General features: G+C 57.4%; 2 protein-coding genes across 5 annotated transcripts in view; one reads left to right on the forward strand and one right to left on the reverse strand.

The window, feature by feature from the left end:
• LOC141967042 (low density lipoprotein receptor adapter protein 1-like) lies at nt 1-7,166 on the reverse strand. 2 transcript variants are annotated; one of them, XM_074920391.1, is made up of 9 exons: nt 7,059-7,166; nt 4,569-4,711; nt 4,061-4,173; nt 3,391-3,505; nt 2,945-3,017; nt 2,466-2,578; nt 1,633-1,682; nt 756-793; nt 1-607 (listed from the first exon to the last, which is right to left on the reverse strand). In XM_074920391.1, exons 1-9 carry the CDS (start codon nt 7,141-7,143, stop codon nt 465-467), a joined length of 873 nt encoding a protein of 290 aa, XP_074776492.1. In that variant the 5' UTR covers nt 7,144-7,166; the 3' UTR covers nt 1-464. The 2 variants fall into 2 exon arrangements, with proteins under 2 accessions (XP_074776492.1, XP_074776483.1); XM_074920382.1 differs by having other exon boundaries at nt 756-796.
• Nucleotides 7,167-7,259: 93 nt separating this feature from the next.
• IFT172 (intraflagellar transport 172) overlaps nt 7,260-19,867 on the forward strand; it is a 35,485-nt gene continuing 22,877 nt past the window's right edge. For all 3 annotated transcript variants that reach the window (XR_012632353.1, XM_074895134.1, XM_074895133.1), the window contains exons 1-15: nt 7,260-7,335; nt 7,417-7,560; nt 7,685-7,797; nt 8,970-9,009; nt 11,409-11,474; nt 11,863-11,942; nt 13,313-13,400; nt 14,185-14,399; nt 14,473-14,596; nt 15,507-15,602; nt 16,197-16,358; nt 17,804-17,857; nt 18,367-18,470; nt 19,093-19,178; nt 19,518-19,630. Coding sequence is in view for 2 of the 3 variants with exons in the window: in XM_074895134.1 (XP_074751235.1) it covers nt 7,297-7,335; nt 7,417-7,560; nt 7,685-7,797; nt 8,970-9,009; nt 11,409-11,474; nt 11,863-11,942; nt 13,313-13,400; nt 14,185-14,399; nt 14,473-14,596; nt 15,507-15,602; nt 16,197-16,358; nt 17,804-17,857; nt 18,367-18,470; nt 19,093-19,178; nt 19,518-19,630 (1,524 nt within the window). In the remaining variant the exon portion in view is untranslated. The remainder of the gene's footprint in view (nt 7,336-7,416; nt 7,561-7,684; nt 7,798-8,969; nt 9,010-11,408; nt 11,475-11,862; nt 11,943-13,312; nt 13,401-14,184; nt 14,400-14,472; nt 14,597-15,506; nt 15,603-16,196; nt 16,359-17,803; nt 17,858-18,366; nt 18,471-19,092; nt 19,179-19,517; nt 19,631-19,867) is intronic.

Below are 19,867 nucleotides of genomic sequence, written 5' to 3' on the forward strand. Positions count from 1 at the left end.
TTATTTCCCTATAAAGGCCGAGCTTTCCTTTAAAAACCAGCTCATTTCACTCATGAGAGGGCATGGGGCTGAACAGCAGGGGCAAGGCTTCCTCACTCCCTCCCCCAAGCCCAGAGCTGTTGCTCCCCGAGAGCCGTGTGTGCCGAGGAGCCCTCCACCGACTCTGGGGGGCTGCTCGGCCTCAGCTGCTCCCCAGCTGCCACCCCCAGGAGCAAGGCAGGAGCCACGGGCGAGGTGGGTCAGAGGTGCTGCCCGGGGCGCGCTGGCTGTGCCCGCGGGGCGCGGGGGGGCTCCGGGTGCCGGGAGCGGGGCGGCGGTTCATGCAGGCAGAGCGGGGCGGGGAGCGGGTGTCCGGCCGGCGCAGGCCCGGCAGCGGTGCCAGCGGCCCCGGTGGGCTGTGCTGGGGGCCGGGGCAGGCACAGGGTGAATCCTGAGTGGCTGGTCCGTTGCTGCAGAGGTTTGGCTCAGCCCAGGGGAGTCTTGGGGCCAGCGGCAGGGAGGTCCCCAACCCCTCCCGGCCCCTTCCAGCTGTCCGGGGGTTGCCCCAGGCGGTAGCACAGCAGCTGGGCTGTAGGAGAGCTCGTTCTGGGCGCAAGAGGCGCCGACTCTGAAAAGCAAGAAGGGGGAAGACCCTGTTGGGAACCCAGCACAGCCTGGGCAGGGAAGGAGACCTTCTCCCGTGAGACGCCAGCCCCCTTTCCCAGCAGCGGACGTGCACGGGGAGGTGCAGAGCAGCCCTGTGGGAAAGAACTTACCTGCTGGGCTGCGGGCTCCCCGCCCCAGCTCCTCTGTGCTGCTGTGGAAGAGAACAGAGCAACCCATCACACCCCAGACAAGCCCTGCTGAGAGACAGGGCAGCTCACGACCCCGACGACGCAGGCACGGCGCCGCAGAGGGCCCCTGCCCACCTCCTACCAAACCCTGTCCCCGGGGGCAGAGCCACATCTCCATCCCCTCGGGAGCCCCCCTGTACAATGGGCTGCCGCTTCACGGGGCCACGCACCTCGCCCTAGTGCTGGTTCTGGGCTGACCCCAGCTCACACCAGCTCGGCCCTGACAGGCCCCAGCCAGGTCCCAGCAGTAGGCATGTGGAGAAAAGCCACCACAGAACCGGCCTCTTGCGCCACCACCACTGGCACTTCTGCAGACCCACGGGTTAATCCTGCACCACTGGACTGGGACCACCACCTCCTCCCAGGCCCGGGACAGACAAGCTCAGCACCAGGCCCTAGGCCATGCATGACCAGGCCACCACCCCGGCCCAAGCCCCAGGGAAATCAGCAGCAGGAGAGGGACAATGCTGAGACCTGCCTGAGAAGCAGGCCTGGGTAGGCCAGGCCCAGCAAAGAGTGGCCAAAACAGAACAAGTAACATCTGAGGGTCAGCATCTGCCCCCACAGCTCTACTGCAAAAGCAGAACTGGAGATTTGACCCCCCAGCTCGGCTCTCTGTTCCCTCAGCCTCTCAGCTGACAGAGGAAGCAGCAGGAAGCTCCCCCGTGCACACAGATCTCCTCCACGGTCCCACTGTGCCCGTGGCCCCAGCAGCTCCCTTCACACGGGGTGCAGAGAAGGAAACAAGACAGGGTTCATCCGAGAGACCCCTGAACACAAGCAGCAGCTCACCACCTACCCAGTTACGGTTTCACCAACATTATCATCTTCCTCCTCCTCTTCCTCCTCCTGGCAAACAAACAAACAGAACAAAAATACCCCACCATGACACCTCGCTGCCTGGGCAGGTCTGTGCCCAGCTGCCCAGAGCCTGTTCCGGAGCAGTGGGGCCGTTCCAGAGTCCCCCAGGCAGGAGGGGCAAGATGGCACCCAGAGGGCTACCGAAACCCTCAGGGCTCAGGCCTGGAGCCACGCAGGGGGAGAGGCAGGTCACGGAGCTCTCACCCCCCCAGCCAGCGGAGCACCAGACCCTGATGGGGAGTGAGCAGGGAGCTGCTGCGCAGAGCAGGCCCCAGCAGGGCGGCACGTCCGGCGGCTGCGGGACCGAGGAGCAGGCTGGGAGCCCGAGCCCTGCCAGGCTGGGCCAGCGCCGGAGGCCAAGCACTGGCCATCCAGAGGCTCCCGCACAGGGATGGGGCGAGACCAGCGACACCGGCAGCGCTCAGTGGGTGGGACACGCAGCGGGCGCCGCGCAGGCTGAGCCGTAGCCCAGGTGAGCAAGATGGTGGGCAAAGGGTCCCCCTTTCAGAGACAGTGTGTCCCCCCTAAGCCACGGCACCAAGGGCGCAGGACTGGGACGGGGCTGAGCCTGGCGGGGGGGGCTCCTGCAGCAAAGGCCACCCAAGGAACCAGGTGAGCCAGGGCACAGGTCCCTCACGTCAGGCCGCCGTGGGCGAGGGAGGCTGCGCAGGTATCGCCAGGGTCCGGGGGGCTGGGAGAAGGGAGCTGCTCCCTCTTCCTGCCCTGATGCGAGACAACTCTGGGCACGGGCCAGGGTTGCACATACTGTACCCCAAAGTGGTGCCTGAAGGGAGGGCTCCCCGGGGGGGCTGGCTCACTTGGTCTGCCGGGCTCACTGCTCTCCAGGACACAGGAATGGTGAAGGGGCTGTTCCTGCCTAGAGCCTGGGACAGGGCGAAAGCAGCAGCGTTAGTGCCTGCAGCCTGGGGAAGGGCCCACGGGCGGTGTGCGGGCAGGACTGTGGGCAAGGGGCAGGCACCCCTGTGCTCGGAGGGTGCAGGGTCACCGCTCAGGGCAAGTATCACCAGGCCCTGAGCCACAGCTCAGCGATGCCAGAGAGCTCAGCGTGGAGAGCAGGCAGAGATGGGGCAGGGGCAGAGAACACAACAGCAGGGACAACACTCCCTGCTTGGGGAGTTTGACCCACCAGGCAGCAAGCCACCTCTGCTCCACACGGCCCAAGACGGGGGGATCTGCAGACCCCAGTGCCAGGGCCAGGCAGAGGGACACACTCCAGAAATTCCTCCCACCTGCATGAGCAGCTTCCCAAAGATCCAGTGCCATCTGGAAGGCCTGGGCCACGGTCAGAGTCACAGCCTGGGCCTGTGTACAAGAAAGAGAGGGAACGTTGGCCTCTATCTGGGCCTGCCGGCCAGGACAAGCCCACTGCCACGGAACCCGAGAGCCCCCAGGCCTCCCTCGCTGCCTCCCTCTGCAGAGCACACACTCGGCCGGAGCTCAGTCTGTGTCCCCCCGCGTGGGGCAGCTGTGCTCAGGAAAGACCCCAAAGGAGCCAGGACAGACAAATGTCCTTTCGCTCAGCCCCTGCCCCTGCAGCGTGTCAGCACACGTGCTCCCCGGCTCCGTTTCCAGCTGAGGTGTGCAGGGGTAAGGGCTGCCTCCCTCTGAACGGGAGAAGGCAGCCCCTTGCTCCCACCCTCGACTCATGAAGCTGAGTGCAGAGGGAAGTGCTTACAATCTTCTTCTTGGGTGAGAGGAAGGCATGGCACTCCAGCGCCCCGCTCTCCTGGCTCTGGGCAATGTAAGCAAAGACTTTGTTCTGCAGCTTGTCTGTGGTGCAGTAGGAGATCCTGCGGGCAGTGAGGAGCTGCTCAGGGCAATGAGGAACCCCGGCACAGGTCCCCTGCTGTGCCCCCAGCACACCCACGAGCAGCGCTGACAGCCTGGGCTTCCATCTGCCCCAGCCGACCTGGCAGCACACCCCCCGGCGAGGGCCAGAGGCTGCCCGGCGCCTGCAGCTGCCAAGAGATCTCTGCACCCTCAGGCACCCCCTCCCCGCTGCCCCGCAGGCTCCCCGGATGCCCACTTCAACCCAGCGGATGCCCAGTTCAACCCAGCACAGAAGGGTGGGCGATTGCCTCCAGGGACAGGCCCGAAGGCCAGGCTGTGGGATGGTTTGCCCTGGCACATCTGCTCTGGTGCTGGGAGCCAGATTTTGCACCGATGTCCTGTCTCTGCCTCCCACCTGTCCACCAGCTTGCAGCCACGCTCCCCTCACACCCAGCACCCACAGACACCCGACCCAGCCAAAGTGCAGCTGGCAGAAGTAAAAAACCCACATGGGCTCTCCCCCTGCCCAGTGCCCTGTCAGCCTCCAGCTGGGCCCCCCCGCAGACCCTGCCCACCTGTAGATGGAAATGTTCTCAACCATCTCCTGCGTGTCTGCATCCTGCAGCGAGATGCCCCTCGGAGACACGGTCAGAATCACCTTCTGGAACTTGCGAGCTCCCACCCGTGCCTGGCAGTGGGGAGACACCAGACAACTCTGCAAATGTGGCAAGGGCCGTCACCCCCCCTCGCTAGCAGGAGCCCCCCAGACCATATGGAGTGCTACCCGCTTGGGCCCTGGCTGCGAGGGCTCCCGCTGCAGGCACAGGACAGCAGAGCCCGGAGATCCAGCATGGCCTGAGAGAACAGCCCCGAAATCCATTCCCACCCTGATGCGTGCTGCGGCAGGCCCAGCTCTGCTCCCAGCCGTGCTCCTGGGGCGGGAGCAGTCAGCGTGGCATCCCGCAGACAGAGCACACGGGCAGAGACCTGCCAGCCTCCGCATGCCACCCTCCCTGCGGCAACTGTGCAGTCCCTGGGGGGCTACAGGGCTGGGACGCTTCCCCCTGCCCGCCCAGCTCTCACCGTGGCCACGATCCTCCGGATGGCAGCAGCTGCCATGTCTTCTCCTTTGGGTTTTTCTACCAGCGTCATGCCCAGGTACTTGAGCGTGAAGCACATCCCCTCCAGCAGCGGCTCCTGCATGTCGGCCCAGCTCTCGGGAAGCTCTGTGCAGACAAAACACCATAGAAGTCACATCCCAGCAGCCCCACAGCCAGCCCCAGCAGAGCCACCCCACCGTGCTGCGGCCACTCTGCTGCCCGTGCTCGGCAGGGACTCCCCTGCGCCGTGACACCCCTGGCGGAGGAAGGGACGGGGGGCAGCTCACCCTTTGAGCTGCAGCCCTCCAGCCCAAGCTCCCTCAGCATGGGTAGGGAGCTCCTGCAGACCTGCTCAGAGCCCCACATGCTGCAGCATTCCCTGCTACCCGCAAAACCCTCGCGGGCCTGCGTCTCCTCTGTTCCACCACAAGCAGGATGTTCTCTGCACTGCATCCATCTCGCCCACCTCAGCCGCCAGCACGCTGCAGCAACACCAGCTTTCGCTGCCGCACTCGCTCAGATCAGAATCCCCGAGCTGCTCCAGCCTAAGCAAAGCCAAACCTCCGGGCAGCTGCCATGCGCCGCAGCGGGCTGCTGGGGAAGGGACACCCCGGCCAGCACTCGTGGTCCAAGCACTGCAAAGATTCTGTGTTGAGGAGAGCTCAGACTGGTGTTTCGAGGACGCAAACTGGCTTCCAGGAAAACACATTGGAAGGATGAGAGCTCCCATGTGCATTACTTTGCAGGTCACAGAATTAAAGGGGCGCTGGCTTCTGTTTCCTGTGTCCTCTCTTTTCAAACCCCATCCAGAAAAAATAAAAAACAAAATCAACGGGCAGAGCATCTGTTCACTCAAGAAAGATTCCCTAGGGAGAGTCCTCGGCATCTCCAGCTTCCTTCAGAAACCAGCCTGTGTCACCAGCATGTTCTGCCACACAGCGGGTGGGCTGGTGCGGGAAGGAGCTCTGGCCTGACAGCCCCGACACCACCTGGCAGAGAACACACGGAGCAGGAGCATCCACCCGGCCTCTGCTCCACAAGACAAAGCCAGCAGCTCCAGCGGAAAGCTCACTCACCGAAAGCAAAAGCCACCAGACTAGTGTGTCACAAAGGAACAACCACCTGGTGCCAAGTACAAGGGGTAACGTTCAAGGAGAGCTGGAGCAGATGTTAGCACACATGTCCTCTCCTCAAACCCCAAAGAGCACGAGACTGGGGAGAGGGGAGATGTGCAGAAGGGCTAAGAGATGGGGGGTCACAGCCCCTCTGTCCTTGGGGGCTCAGCCTGCAGAGGAGGGCGCAGGCACACCGGAGCGACATGCTCTGTGCAAACACTCCCCCGGGGACTGCCCAGGTACCTCCTGCTCACGCTGAGCTAGGGCTTGTCAGGATTATTTTTCACCTCTTCCCTGGGATTAGCTCCCTGAACGTTACTGGCACACTGGCAGACGGCTCTGGCTCGTAACTGGGACAACCCAGACCCCAGGGAGATCAGCAGCCCCTCCCTGCACAGCGCTCCCCTGCACAACTCCCACCAGGGAACCTGCCGGGTCCCGCACCGTTCCCGCAGCCTCTGCCCAGGGCAGGAGAGCACCGTCCCGCTCCCGGCTCCGAGGAGGGCCCATGTGTGCCGGGGGTGCCAGGGCGGGCTCTGCTACCCAGCACAGCCCCTGGCACAGCCCCCCCCGCCCCACAGGGCTCCCGGGGTCTGTGGGGTCTCTGGGAGGTGGCGGTGCGGCAGGCGCAGGGCAGCGGGTGACACCAGACCTACCGCACTCCCCACGCGTGTGTCAGTGCCCGTGGGGCGGCGGGCGCAGGGGGCTGGGGAGGCCGAGCCGGCACGGGCCGGGGCCAGAGCCCGGGGACGAGGCACAGCGTGTTCTGGCACCGCCCGTCACGGTGCGCCGGGGCAGGTGGCCTCAATCCGAAAGTGGGGCAGGAGGATGGGAGCCAGGGAGTGGGGCAGGGCCGCCAGTAGCCCACAGCGCTGCTGCCCACCCCAGCCTGCAGGCCCACAGCCGGCCCCACAGCCCCCCAGCTCCTCTGCTGCCCCACAGCCAGCCCACAGCCACCCCACAGCTCCTCTGCTGCCCCACTGCCGGCCCCACAGCCCCCCAGCTGCCCCACAGCCCCCCCAGCTGCCCCACAGCCGGCCCCCCAGCTCCTCTGCTGCCCCACAGCCTGCCCCACGGCCGGCCCCACAGCCCCCTAGCTGCCCCACAGCCTCTCTGCTGTCCCACAGCCCGCCCCGCTGCCCAGCCGGGCCTGCAGCCCCACAGCGGGTCCCTGGTGCTGCCCCAGCCGGCCCCCGCAGACCCCCCCACTGCTGCCCCACAGCCCGCCTCGGCCCACGGCCGGGCCGCAGCCCGTTCCCCGCACCCCGCACCGCCCCCCACAGCGGGCAGCGACCGCGTCCCGGGCCCGCCCGGACCAGATGCCCGCGGGTGATCCCGGCCCGGCCCCCCGCACTCACTGCGGCGCCGGCGCAGCCCCAGCCCGTGCCGGGCGAGGCGCGGACTCCGCAGCACGGCGCGTCCCGCCGCCCGCAGCGCCTCCATGGCCGGGCCCCGGCGGTGCCCGCTCGGCGCGATGACGTCAGCGGCGGCGCCGGGGTTGCCGGGGCAACGGGGGGCGGGGCGGGGTGAGGCGGGCCCGTCCGGTCCCGGTCCCGGTCCCGGTCCCGGTCCCGGTCCCGGCTCGTTACCGGCGCGATGCAGCTGCGACACGTGCGGACCCTGCTGGCCCCGCAGGTCGGGGGGGGAGCGGGGGAGCGGGCGTGCCGGGGGGAGCGGGGGGACCGGGCCGGGGCTCTGAGCCGCGTGTGCCCGCAGGACGGGGCCGCGCGGGTGACCTGCATGGCCTGGTCGGCCAGCAGCGCCCGGTTCGCCGTGTGCACCGCGGAGCGGGTGGTACTGCTCTACGACGAGCAGGGCGAGAGGCGCGACAAGTTCTCCACCAAGCCCGCCGACCCCAAGGTGAGCGCCCGGGGCCCGGCGGCCGCTGCTGGGCCGGGGCGGGGGCTGCTCCTGCGCCGGGGCTCGGCCGCCTGCTCGGGGCAGCCAGCCCTCCGCCGGGGCTGACGCTGCCACCCCCCCGCAGTACGGCAGGAAGAGCTACGTGGTCAAAGGCATGGCCTTCTCCCCGGACTCCACCAAAATCGCCATCGGCCAGACCGACAACATCGTCTACGTCTACAGGATCGGGGAGGAGTGGTGAGTCGGCGCCCGCGTCGTGCCCCCGGGGAGGGCCGCAGGCTCCCTCCCGCCGCGCCCCTGGACGCTCCTCGGGCAGCGTCCCGGCCCCGCACACGCTGCATCACCCGCCCGAGGGGCCGGTCGGGGATTGGAGGGGAGCAGCAGACGGGATCTCCTCGAACGCAGCGCCTCGTCCCACGAGGGTGAATCGTTTGGATTCCCCGAGGTGGCAGAGCCACAGTGCAGGTCAGGTCACCACAGTGACTCAGAGGCACAGTTTGGCTGGTAACTATTGACTGGCAGCTTTAGTGAGCAAACAGGGACAATTTGCTAATAAAGGCACTTTGGCGATGAGACTATTTTCCTAACAACCCGTCAGCCATCAACTGATCACAATTCATACAAAACTTACATAGATCGATAGATGTAAGGAAGAGAGAGTGCAGAAAGAGGAAAGAGGAAAGAGAAATGAGGAAAGAGGGGATAGGACAAGGGGAATCACCGCCCTTAGATCCCACGGTGTCGCAGTGAGCTTGATCTGTAGGTGGTGGGCCAACAAAGACACACGTGGGGTGTTGTCTTCATATAATCTTATGCCTGTGCAATAGGTTGTTCCAGAAGGTTCTCGTCAGCTTGTACCAGAGGCGAGTTCTGTCTGGGCAACCACAGGAGGGAGAGGGAGAAACATCCCGCCACCCCCCTCTGCAGAGCTCGCTCCGCTTCTCCCCCACAGGGCTTCCCACTCGGCTGTTCGGGACACCCTCTTTAGGAACAGTTTATTTGTTCTATGAGCAGTTTGTGACACGCAGCCCTCGTGGAGCCCGGTGGGGTTCCTCTGTGCCAGCGGGGCTGCAGTGGAGCTGGAGCTGGAGCTGAAAGGCCCGTGCTGTTGTCTCCTCTTCCGCTGGTGTGGGACTGTGGCAAACACCCACCTCGCTTCAGCCTTGTTTGCTGGTGTGTGTTGTGCTAAAGGTGCTCAGAAAGGCAGGTCACCAGAATTTTGGAAGCTCAGAATTTTTATTTTTTTTTAAAATTTTCTGCCTAAGATTGCCTTGTGATAGATGACTGGTGTACAAAACTGGAGTGTGTCTGGCAATACTAGACCAGACTGAATACAACCAGTAGGGTAACCAGGATGGGCAGTGTTACTGGCTTCACTGTTAGTCATTTTTGTCTACCTTTTTCTGCAGGGGTGACAAGAAGGTGATATGCAACAAGTTCATCCAAATGGTGAGACCCAGAGTCCTGTTTAACCCCATTTTCTCCAGCCTGTGTAGGATAAAGACAATCAGAGGTCTCTGCTCATACTCACAGACGTGCTTGATCTCCAAAAGATGCAGGTAGATCCTAAAATAATCTCTGAATTTTGAGGCATGTCTGACTCGCCAGACTTCAGAGGCCTCCTAATGCCTGGGTACACCACGGTAATTAACTGTTGAATGATCATGGCAGTCAGCTAAAAAACTTTGGGGTCTACTTTAGGCATCACTGGACAGAATGTTTTAAGGTAGTTGAAAGGGGAATGCAGGAGAGACCCTGAGCCCACCTATTTTTCACAGGTTGGCAACTCTAAGGCCCAAGATTCCTTATTAACCAAAACGTGAGGTGTGCAGAGTTCAGTCAGACTGCACAGTCTCCCCAGGTTTGTGATTTCAGCCAGGTTACTGCCCCAGCCTTCGTGTTCTGCTGCTCTGGCTCTGCCTGCACGTGCCAGAGCGCCGTCTGCTCAGCAGGTCTCTGGCACGGATTGTCCTGAGCTCGACCTAGGTGTCTGGAAAAGACAAAGGTGTTAACCAATTCCTTGCACAAGAAGCCATCTGTACGAGCAAATGCAGTGCACTGACTGCTGCCTCCATCACACTGTGAGCCCCGGGTTCCCTCTGTCACCTCTGAGGTAGCCCCCGAGGTACCCGCCCAGAGGAACCACCCTCCTGGGCCAGGTCCCCAGGAGACAGGAGCGGGGCTGCTGCTGGTGTTGCTGGAGTTTCTGTGCCAGGCTTTCTCAAGCTGCTCCCAGGTGAAGGTCAGCCTCAGCCCCTGGGTTGGAAGCCTGTGTCTCAGGGCTGGGCCGTGGCCCGCCGCTGTGGCCACTCTTAGGGGGGCCCTCGAGCCCCTCCAAGCACCCACTCCTGGCCGCAGCAGGGGAATTGGAATTCCATTGCTCTGGTGAGAGGTGGGGAAAGCTGCTGGTCAGCTGTTACTGTCTGTGGCTGAGCTGCTGCGTGGAGTGGTCGTGGCACTGGTTAGAGTGAGGAAGCGAGGGCAGGAGGGGCCGGGTGCCCACTGTCCCTTCCCGGACCCTGGCGTTATCCTGGGGCCTCGTGGCGGGGCCGTTGCTGGCTGCCGGGCCGCTGCTGCTATGATTTTAATGTAGTGGTTCATTTCTCTTTCCTCTCCTTCTCTCATTTCCCCATGCCTTTTCTGCCATTTCTATCATAATAAACCCTTTATTTTTCCTGATTCTATATGTGTGGTTTTTTACCACCGTGTCCGGTTTTCTCCTGTAACTTAAATACTGTTATTTACTAATTTTTGGTGTGTTCAGTCAATGTGAAAGATCATTTATCGAGCCCTTTCCCTCTGCTGCCATTTGCAAACGATGTTGGTCACTCTTATACATCTCGTGAATACAGTGACACCGTTCATCTCCGCCAGGCCAGGAGAGGTCCATGCGGGCTGGACTTCCTTGCTCTAAATCCCAAGCTTTGCAAGGCTTGTTTCTAAGCTACCGCTGGGCTGCTTGTCCCCGCATTAGGCTGAAAATAAGGGTCTGGGAAACAGTTGTAATAAAAAATGGGTCTTGGTCATTGGTTGGACATATCAGTTGTGATCAGGTCCCCAGGGACACTTTGGTGTCTGTAGCTGATGTGAAGGGTAAGAGTGGGGAAGAGAAGGTGAGTGGTATGAACGAGGGTGTTTTTGTGTCTAAAGCAGTCCCGGGTGCTTAGAATGGAGTTGGTGAGACTAGTGCTGGTGGCACCGTGCCGAGCACCGGCCACCCTACGGACTGAAATCCTTCAGTTTAAATGTGAGGCGGTTTCATTAACTCTTGGCCTTCTCTTACAGTTGGGTTTTGTGGTCAGCTTTATTCTTGCTGACCCCCATCTCAGATTTTGAGAATACCTTTGGCTTGGAATTCATCAACCTGTTTCTACCTGACGTGCTTGGTAGCAGCTGGTAACCATCTTGCTTGTAGAAATAAAGGCTATTTCTGGTTCATCAAATGAAGACCCAATGTACAAATATTCTCATATCTGTCATAGAAGCTGGCAGAGTCAAGTTATTTTTACGTTTTATACTTCTTGTCGCAAAAAATCTTTTAGAGTAGCCATGATCTTGTACATTCACCAGAAGCATGTGGAAAGCCACATGTCTGATCAGTGAGTGGCCCCCCAGCAGCGCATCCGCACTGAACACACCTGGTGTAACTGACGCTCTGCTTTGGCCCTTCTGAGCCTGTTACTTTACCCCAGCTCACTATTACCTAGTTTAAGCTGCAGCGTGGAGGGCCTCAGTCCTACTTTAAGGTCTGCCCACGTGCCCCCATCTCTCCTCTGCCTTGGGCTGAGCAGTCTCAGGAGCAGGGTGGAGTGGAGCTCTTACCTTTCTTTTTGCCTCCTCCTTGGCAGAGCGCCGTGACCTGCTTATCGTGGCCAGCGGAGAATATCATTGTCTTTGGCCTTGCCGAAGGAAAGGTAGAGAGACTTGTTATTTGCCTGATTTTCTTTCCCTGCAGGGGCTACCAGAGCCTGCAAGCACCTGGGCTGTGGGTAGGAGCCGCTGTGCGGCTCTGGGCACAGAACAGCGGCAAAGGGGCTGGTTACGCCACTGACTTGACTGTTCTGGTTCTGGTTCCCAGTTAGTCCTCGGGGGTTCTGCCAGATCCCTTGGTCCTTTCCCAGAGCTTTTCTAGAAATGCAGAAGCATGACTCCCACTTTTCCCCTTCTCCAACCTCCCAGAAAGCAGCGAGCTTCCTGCGATTCCCGGCACCGCTCAGGGACCGGGAAACCTCTGGAGATGTGGCGCTGGGGGAACCCACATTCTGCAGACAGGAGCAACATTGATCAGGTTCTCTTTCTCAGGTTCGTTTAGCAAATACAAAGAACAATAAGTCTTCCACCATTTATGGGATGGATTCCTACGTGGTCTCGCTGACTTCCAAGTGAGTATGGGGTTGTGCTGGCCTGTGCCGCTCCGGCCCCATCTGCCGTGCGCTTGGCCGGTGTGTCTGGTGGCGGTGTGGGAGGTTGCCAGGGTGTCTGTCTGCTGCCAGTTCCTTCTCGAGATAATAAAATACTGTGCTTTCCAGAAGGAATTCCATCCTAAAACCTGGTGCCTGGCTGTTCTGCCCTGGCCCATGCAGTTTGGTTGTGCAAGTCCCCATGAGATTGTTTACATACACTGATGTATTTGCATCCATGACTTGATAAAGATTAAATTTGTCGACTTCATCTAGCTAATTACTAACATCAGTTAAGAGCTAAAAGAAGCACAAATATTCTGCCAGATAAATCTGTGGCAAGGCTATAATTAGAAAAATAGCCATAAAGTTCAATTTTAAATTATTTTAATTAAGACTTCATTTTAACTACTTTAGTATCATTTAGCTGAAAAATTTAAGATATGTCATGGTTCTACTAATGGGATTCCTACTAATTGGTGCCATTCTGGTTTTTGAGTGGTAAACAAATTAACCCTAGAGCTGGTCTAGGACTCTGACTTCTTGTTGCTGCGAAATCCCTCCCAAGTCTCTCTGCCTTTGCCTCTATTCCCAAAGGTTTTTATTTCCTCTCTGCCCCTTCCTCTCTCCTCACACGCCCCCTCCTTACCCCACCTCTCTTCCCCGTTTGCCCTCCTGTCCCTCTCCCCAATCCGCCCCCTCCCCACTTCATTTCTGACTGCAGGCCGTGCTGTCACTGCTGTGCTGTCAGTCAGCTCTGGGGCTGCACTCAGCAGGAGACACCCGCGCGTTTCCTGGGTTGTTAACGGTGGTCACAGAATTTCTGTTTGAATCGTCATTGATTCTGGGTACATTAGGCCTGTTTCTTCTTCCTTGCTCTCCTCAAAATGCACAAGACATTAATGCTACAAATAATGGACTTAGGCCTAGAGTGTTTGTCCAGATGTGTTTTTCTCTAGATTGTGTTGCTTTTAGGGATTCCTGGCATCACAGTGTCTAGCCTCACTTCTGGAAGAGTTCCAGTGCTAGAGTTGTTGGATGTACCTTGCTATAAGTCATTATTCCACTTAAGGTTACTCAGCCTCTCTGTGTTTTAGTAATGCAGCAAGTTGGTTATTGTGATATCACGATTAAGATACTTAAGTGGCTGCTCTCCTTTCCACTCCCCCTATTTTTGACTGCTTTGTTTTTACAGACACTGATACAAGTACTAGGTATTCTTGTGGCCATCACCCAGCTTGTCTTTGGTGAAGGTTCCTTTGATGAGGAACATCAGCGATGATCAGGGTTATGAAAATAAAGGTGCAAGTGCTGCTGCAGTATTGCATCATCCTGTCTGTGTTTCTTTGCAGTGTGTCGGGGAAGGGAGTCCTGTCTGGCCATGCAGATGGAACCATAGTGCGCTTCTTCTTTGATGATGAGGGCTCAGGTGAATCACAGGTATCAAACGTCCTTCTTCAATGAGCAAAATTCCTGTTTGCACAGCCGTGTGCCCAGCTCAGGAGCTCTGGACCATGAGGGAGTGCGAGTCCGGAGAGGAGTTGCAGCCTGTGCTGGCTAGCTTAGGTTTTATGGGGACTGATGGAGGCAGAAGAGTGACTACATGCATTGAAACACACTGAGTGCAGTGGTAAGAGGGGAGGTTATGGTTTTGTGTATGAGACATAAGGCTTTTCGGGTGACGGGAAAGACCTGATGTTGGAGTGTTGAGGAGAATAATGTTTGGGTGGGTGGGGTTCCAGGGAACAGCCCTTGCCATCCTCAGAGCGGTGTATAACTGCACCCAAGGACAGGACGCTCTGAGCACCTGGCACCTCTCCTGAGCCTCCTGCTCCTCCCCACGGGGAGGGGTCTCTGTGCTTCAGGCTGTGCTGAAGGCAAAGTTCTCACTCAGAGCTTTTCTCTCCACCTGAAGCAGTTTGAGCATGTCTGCTCTCTACCATGATGTGCTGAAGGCCCGTGTAGACTCTGCTAAGAGTGCATCCCAGTCCAGTTAATGGTACTGGTCTTCTTACTGGCGTCAGGACTTTTCCAGTTAAATGAATGGAATAGTTGATATACCTCCCAGTCCTGGTTTCTGTTTGCAGACTGGGGCCGGCAGATGAAGCAGCCCCCTGCACCTGGGCTTCACAGATGGGCCTGGCACCGCTCTGGCTGAAGGCAGAGGCCGGCCAGGGGCTGGAGCCCTTCGTGCCCTCAGGATGTTCTTTCCTGCCTGTTGCAGGGTAAGCTGGTGGTGCATCCCTGTCCTCCTTATGCCCTCGCCTGGACCTCCAACAGCATCGTGGCTGCCGGCTGCGATAAGAAGATTGTAGCTTATGGGAAGGAGGGCAACGTGATTCAGACCTTTGACTACAGCCGGGACTGCTCGGAGAAGGAGTTCACCACGGCAGCCGCCAGCCCGGACGGGCACTCCGTGGTCCTCGGCAGCTACGACAGGTGGGGCCTCCCCTGGGGGCGCGGTGCTGGGCCAGGCGCCCCTCCTCTGACTGCCCCCTCCCCTGCCCCGCAGGCTGCGGGTGTTGAACTGGAGCCCCCGCCGCAGCGCCTGGGAGGAGGGCAAGCCCAAGGAGATCGCCCACCTCTACACCATCACGGCGTTGGCATGGAAGAGGGACGGCTCGCGCATCTGCGCGGTTTGTGTGGCCGGTGGCGGGGACGGAGAGGGGCTGGCACGGGGCTGGGCACAGGGAAGGGCACCCGGGCCCGTGCGGTGCCGGGGCTCTGCGGCGGGGCGCCCGTGGCAGGGCCCTCCTGCCTCCACAGCTCGTAGCTTCTCTAGAGCAGGCGGGAGCGTTCCTGCCTCTGAGCACCTGTGAGAAGCTGCGTGAATCATCTGTTATGTGCTCTGGTTATGGGCTCTATCTTCAGTTCCGTGTTCTACCTTCAGCTGTTGGGCCTTGATCTGCCTTTACTAAGTTAAATAATGCTTTAAAACTCTTTAAATTAATGTTTCTGCAAATCTTTCTGTATTAAGTTGAAAAACTCTTTAAAGCACTTAAATTATTTAGGAAGGTTGCTATTTACAACTTTTCTTTAATAGTTTTTGCATCTTTTTATGTTCAACAGTCAAGAATTCTGGAAATATTTTCGGAGAATTAATTGAATGTGTGAACAAATACTTGCAGAGAAGGGGAAGGGGCTAAGGGGTAGGAGGCTGGTGAAAGGAGTGGGGGTGTTAACGAGACAAAGGTGGAAGGATTCTGCTGGAAGGGAGAAGAGATTGCGAGGCTGGAGAGGGAGAAGTGGGAAACTGAGAAGGAAAACGGGGAAGATGAGGCTAAAGGTGATTTTTAACCCCTCCTCTTCTTCTGCCATGTACATGCCAGTATTTGTCTAAGCTGTTTCTCTGAGAATTTCTCAGTCTTTCTGTTCTCCCAAGAAAGTCAAGATAGGGCTGGTCCTCAGGCATGTGGGGCTTGAGCCCCGTTCCCAGAGCAGCCGGGACCTGTGGATTTCCGTCCCACCTCTGATCCTCTTCGTGCGGGGTCTGGAATATCTCTCCTTAACAGATCCACTGATGTGAGCCATGGTTTGTTTCCTCAGGGCACTCTCTGTGGAGGAGTTGAACAATTTGACTGCTGCCTTCGCAGAATCATTTACAAAAATAAATTTGAAATGACGTATGTGGGACCAAGCCAGGTAAGAGAATATCAATGAGGGAATGTCTCTTGATGAAAACGGGATGCTTGCTAAAGCTAGATGTGTTTGGAGTCCTGCACCTATGGTTTGTTTGTAGCTGCTTGTTGGGAAAGCACAGGGGATATTCCAGGGACAGGGTCAAGGTTGGCTGGAAATTGGCTGGGAGCAAAGACAAGGGGGGTTTATTTCCTAGTTTCTGAATTTGTGTGGGGTAGTTCCATGCCAAATGCAGGCTCCTTACATGGTTTAATGTCAGGCAGCTTGACCTTATTCAAAGTCGGGTGGTAAGAGTAGGCAGGAGTCTGGGCACCCTGCTGTGGTCAGTGGAGAGAGAGCAAGACTCACAGAGGCTGGCTCGTCCTCAGGGACCTCCAACTAAGCTGGAAACTTATAAATGGGAGAAGTGAGAATCCCACACTTCTATTAGTTGTAATCCCACACAAAAGGAATGGTAAGGTTTCTTTAAAAAGCAGAGTGAAATATTGTGGCGAGGGGACATATCCAAGTATCATCTGTTGCATAGTCTTCCATGGGGCAAGAAGTCTGTTCTTCCTCTGTGCATGGCCTCACGTTGCTTCTTCCCACTTTCCCTAGGTCATTGTGAAGAACCTCTCAACAGGAACTCGAGTTGTGCTGAAATCACAGTACGGTTATGAGATTGATGAGGTGAAGATCTTGGGGAAGGACAGGTATCTGGTGGCCCATACCTCAGACACGTTATTGCTGGGTGACATCAGCTCCAACAAGCTCAGTGAGGTACTGGAAAATCTGTGGCATTTCTTGAGTGTCAAATGCTAAACTTTGTAACTCAAAGGATGTGTTTTCTGCACAGGAACAATACCTCTGTTTGCAAGAGTCATAGAATAATTCAGGTTAGAAGGGACCTTGGGAGTTCTCTTCTCAAACTTCTTACCCAAAGAAGGTCAATATTAAATTCAGATGTTTTGCTCAGATCTCACAGTTTCTCTGGTCCCCTGTTCCAGTGCTTTACTGTCCTCATGGAGGAAAGCTTTTTTCCTAAGTTTCATTGGAATCACTGTTTTCATTTATGACCATTTCTCACTCTTTCACTGTGCATCTGCCAAAAGAAGCCTGGCACCACTTTATTAGGGGTCTCTTAAGCCTTCCCTTCCCCGGGCTGAAGAAGCCCAGTTCCTTCGGCTTTTCTTCACAGTGCCGGTGCTCCAGTCCCAGCCATCTTGGTGGCACTCTGCTGGCCTTGCTCCAGTTTTAAACAAACAAAAAACCCAAAGGAACAAAACCCATTCGTGGCTGCAATACCACAGCTTATGCCAGCATCATTTCTAGCACCAAACAGTTCAGACGAAGCTGTCCATGCCCCGACCCTCGCAGTGCACCAAGTGCTGAACCTGGAGAATGTGGACAGTGTGTTAGTGTCTGACAAAGCATTAAATAGGCTTCAGGACATACTTGCTTTGTTCACACGGGTATCACGTACTTTTAATGGTGTGCTGATCACTCTAGCTGGGAGCAGGAGCTCCTGAGTACAGATTTGAGTTGAGGGATATCGACACTGAAAATCTGGCCAGACTAAATGTCTCAGGTTTCTCTACATCACACTGCACAGAGGAGTTTCCATTGCACAGCTGTACTCACTTCTTACCAAAGAGCAGCGTTGTCAGCAGTCCATTTACCATCTCGCTGTCTCACTGGAGTTTTGCCGAAGCAGTGACCTGGAGCTCTTGCTCGAGGAGGGAAGAGGACAGCTGTGGCCTTGGCTGTAACTTTTCTACCTCGCTGACCACTTTCCTGTTGTCATCACAGTAACTATTGTGTTATCCAGTGCTCTTCTCAAATTCCAAATTAGTTGGTCCCCCACCGGCACAGTGCTGATCAGTTGCTAACATGACCCCAAAAAGAAGGGTTTCAGCTACATGTGGTGTGGACATTCTGCCCCCAGAAATGGTAGCACTGATTCTGTGGAGAAAATTTACAGAGGCAAAGGGTCTGTTGGGAATGTTTTTTATAACAGTTTGAGAAAGGTGGAGAGGTGCCTGTGAAAGGTCAGGGGGGTACACTGGTCACATAAAGGCCTCTTTCCAGAAGGCAGTAAGACACTACACAGAGAGAACAGGAGTTGGAAGCAAAGGTTAAAAAAACCTTTTAATCTAGAGAACCCTGCCTGCAGCCCCCGCAGCGCCCAGCCCGGCAGCTGCCCACGCCCTGCCCTTGCTTTGCAGGTAGCCTGGCAGGGGTCTGGAGGCCATGAGAAGTTCTTCTTCGACAATGAGAATGTAAGTTGGATGGGATGGGATGCTGCCCATGAATGGTGAGTGAAGCTCTGTGTGCACCGGCAGAAGTGCCAGTGGCACTTCTCGACTTGCCCAGTTTCTCAGCAGTTCCCTGGACTTGCCCTCTCCATGCAGATCCTGACCTGTTCCTGCCCGTACTTGCCTTTTGCACACACCAGGTGTAGAACAGCTCAGTGTGTGGACTGTCCAGTTATACAAGTCATAACCCATGAGAGAGAGGAGCAATGAAAGAGCAAGAGCCAGAGGATGTTCGAGGCAGAGCATACTGCTGTCAGGGTGACAGCTTGGCTCCTGCAGGACTGATAGGCCCAGAACTAAAATCCCCACCCCTGAGGAAAATCTGGCAGTCACAAGAGGAAGCCAAGGACAATTCCATGTTCATCCCAGGGGCTTTGAATTCAGGCTTGTGTACGGCAGTTCTTTCCGCACGCCTCCCTGGCGGGTACGTGTTGCCTGGCTTTTCTGTGGGAGTGTGTCCCCTCTCCCCTCAGGTCTGCATGATCTTCAACGCTGGGGAGCTGACGCTGGTGGAATACGGAAGCAATGACATCCTGGGGTCTGTCCGCACGGAGTTCATGAGCCCTCACCTTGTGAGGTGAGCGTTAGCCCTGCCTGCCTGGCCAGCACAGGCGCTCGGCGAGTCACCTCAGAGCCACCCACAGGGGCGCCCCACGGCCCCCATGCTCTGGGACACGAGTAATCTGCTTCTGACAGTGGGTTTTACTGCTGTTACACTGAGTGGCTGTGAAGTTTTAGAAGCACAGGGGCCCATTTTCCCCTGGTACATGTTTACCGAAGCCTGACTCGGCTGTTGTTGAAGAGGGACCTCCTGTGCACGTGCTTACATGCCGCCACATCCACCTGGCCCTGGTGCAGTGTTACCAGGGACCTGGGTGCCAGCAGGACCTCATCTGTCCCTCTCAAACACCACACTCCGTTTTCTCATTCAAGAGAAGGGAGGGCCATGGCCTGCTCAGGGGTGGGAGCAGCGTAACTCATTTGCTGCTGGGGACCCTGGTTCCAGAGGGGTGGCTGCCAGAGGGAAGTCACGAGTCAAAGGTTTGTTCTCACTTGAGGCAGCTGTACAGGCCAGAGAACTGCAAGAGGCTCCATGTGCTTGGGGAAATGGCAGATAAGTCTGGGAGAGACTACGTGATCCAGTCCTGTGAATGTAGAGAGCAGTAACTGTAATGATCTTCATTCCCTTCAAATCACAGTGTCCGTATCAATGAGAGACAGCAGAGGGGCGTGGAGGAGAACAAGAGACTGGCTTACCTGGTAGACATCAAGACTATAGCAACAGGTGAATGTCAACCTCCCTCCCTGTATTTTTCCATCCTTCCTGATTCCTCTGCATTTTCTGTGCCAGGCAGTCCCAGAAGGTCCCTCTGCATCCACTGTATTGAGCAGCAGGTCCCTTAAGGCCCCTTGGCACTGGCTCAGCCAGCAGCTGAGCTCAGAGCACCAGAGACCTGTCCTGCCCCTGTGGGTCAGTGCCTGGTGTGGAGGCAGCTCTGGGATGGCCGTACCTCTGTCCTGGGGCTGCCATTTCCAGCACCAGATCCCCATGGGACAGCACTGAATGTTCAGTACTTTGGGGCACATGAGGTACTTATCCTGTTTCCTTTCTTTCCTTCCCAAGTGGACCTTGTTGGTGGCTACAACGCTGGGACTGTCAGCCATGACAGCAGGATTGATTGGCTGGAGCTGAATGAAACAGGCCACAAGCTGCTCTTCAGGGACAAGAAGATGAGGGTGAGGCGGGCGCACCTGGGCGAGCGTGGCAAGCTGGCATGCCTGGGGAGAGGTAAAGACAGATAGGCCTGAGTGGAGGGAGGGAGGTGAGAAACACATCCAAAGTACGGATGGCTTTTTAACCACTCCTTTGAGAACGATAGATCAGGGTCAGATTGTATGAGCTGGCAGCATTGCATGTTTGGTCTCGAGTTGTCGTTAATTTTGAAGTTCTTAGACATCTTGTTCCATCTCATC

Source organism: Athene noctua, chromosome 1 (assembly GCF_965140245.1).
Source record: "Athene noctua chromosome 1, bAthNoc1.hap1.1, whole genome shotgun sequence".
NCBI classification, from domain to species: domain Eukaryota; kingdom Metazoa; phylum Chordata; class Aves; order Strigiformes; family Strigidae; genus Athene; species Athene noctua.

Coding starts and splice junctions, on each gene's coding strand:
- LOC141967042 (XM_074920382.1), bottom strand. CDS start 7,143: ATGGAGGCGCTGCGGGCGGCGGGACGCGCCGTGCTGCGGAGTCCGCGC. Junction 4,712..7,058: donor GGGGCTGCGCCGGCGCCGCA/GTGAGTGCGGGG, acceptor TTGTCTGCACAG/AGCTTCCCGAGAGCTGGGCC. Junction 608..755: donor GGGAGCCCGCAGCCCAGCAG/GTAAGTTCTTTC, acceptor CTTGCTTTTCAG/AGTCGGCGCCTCTTGCGCCC.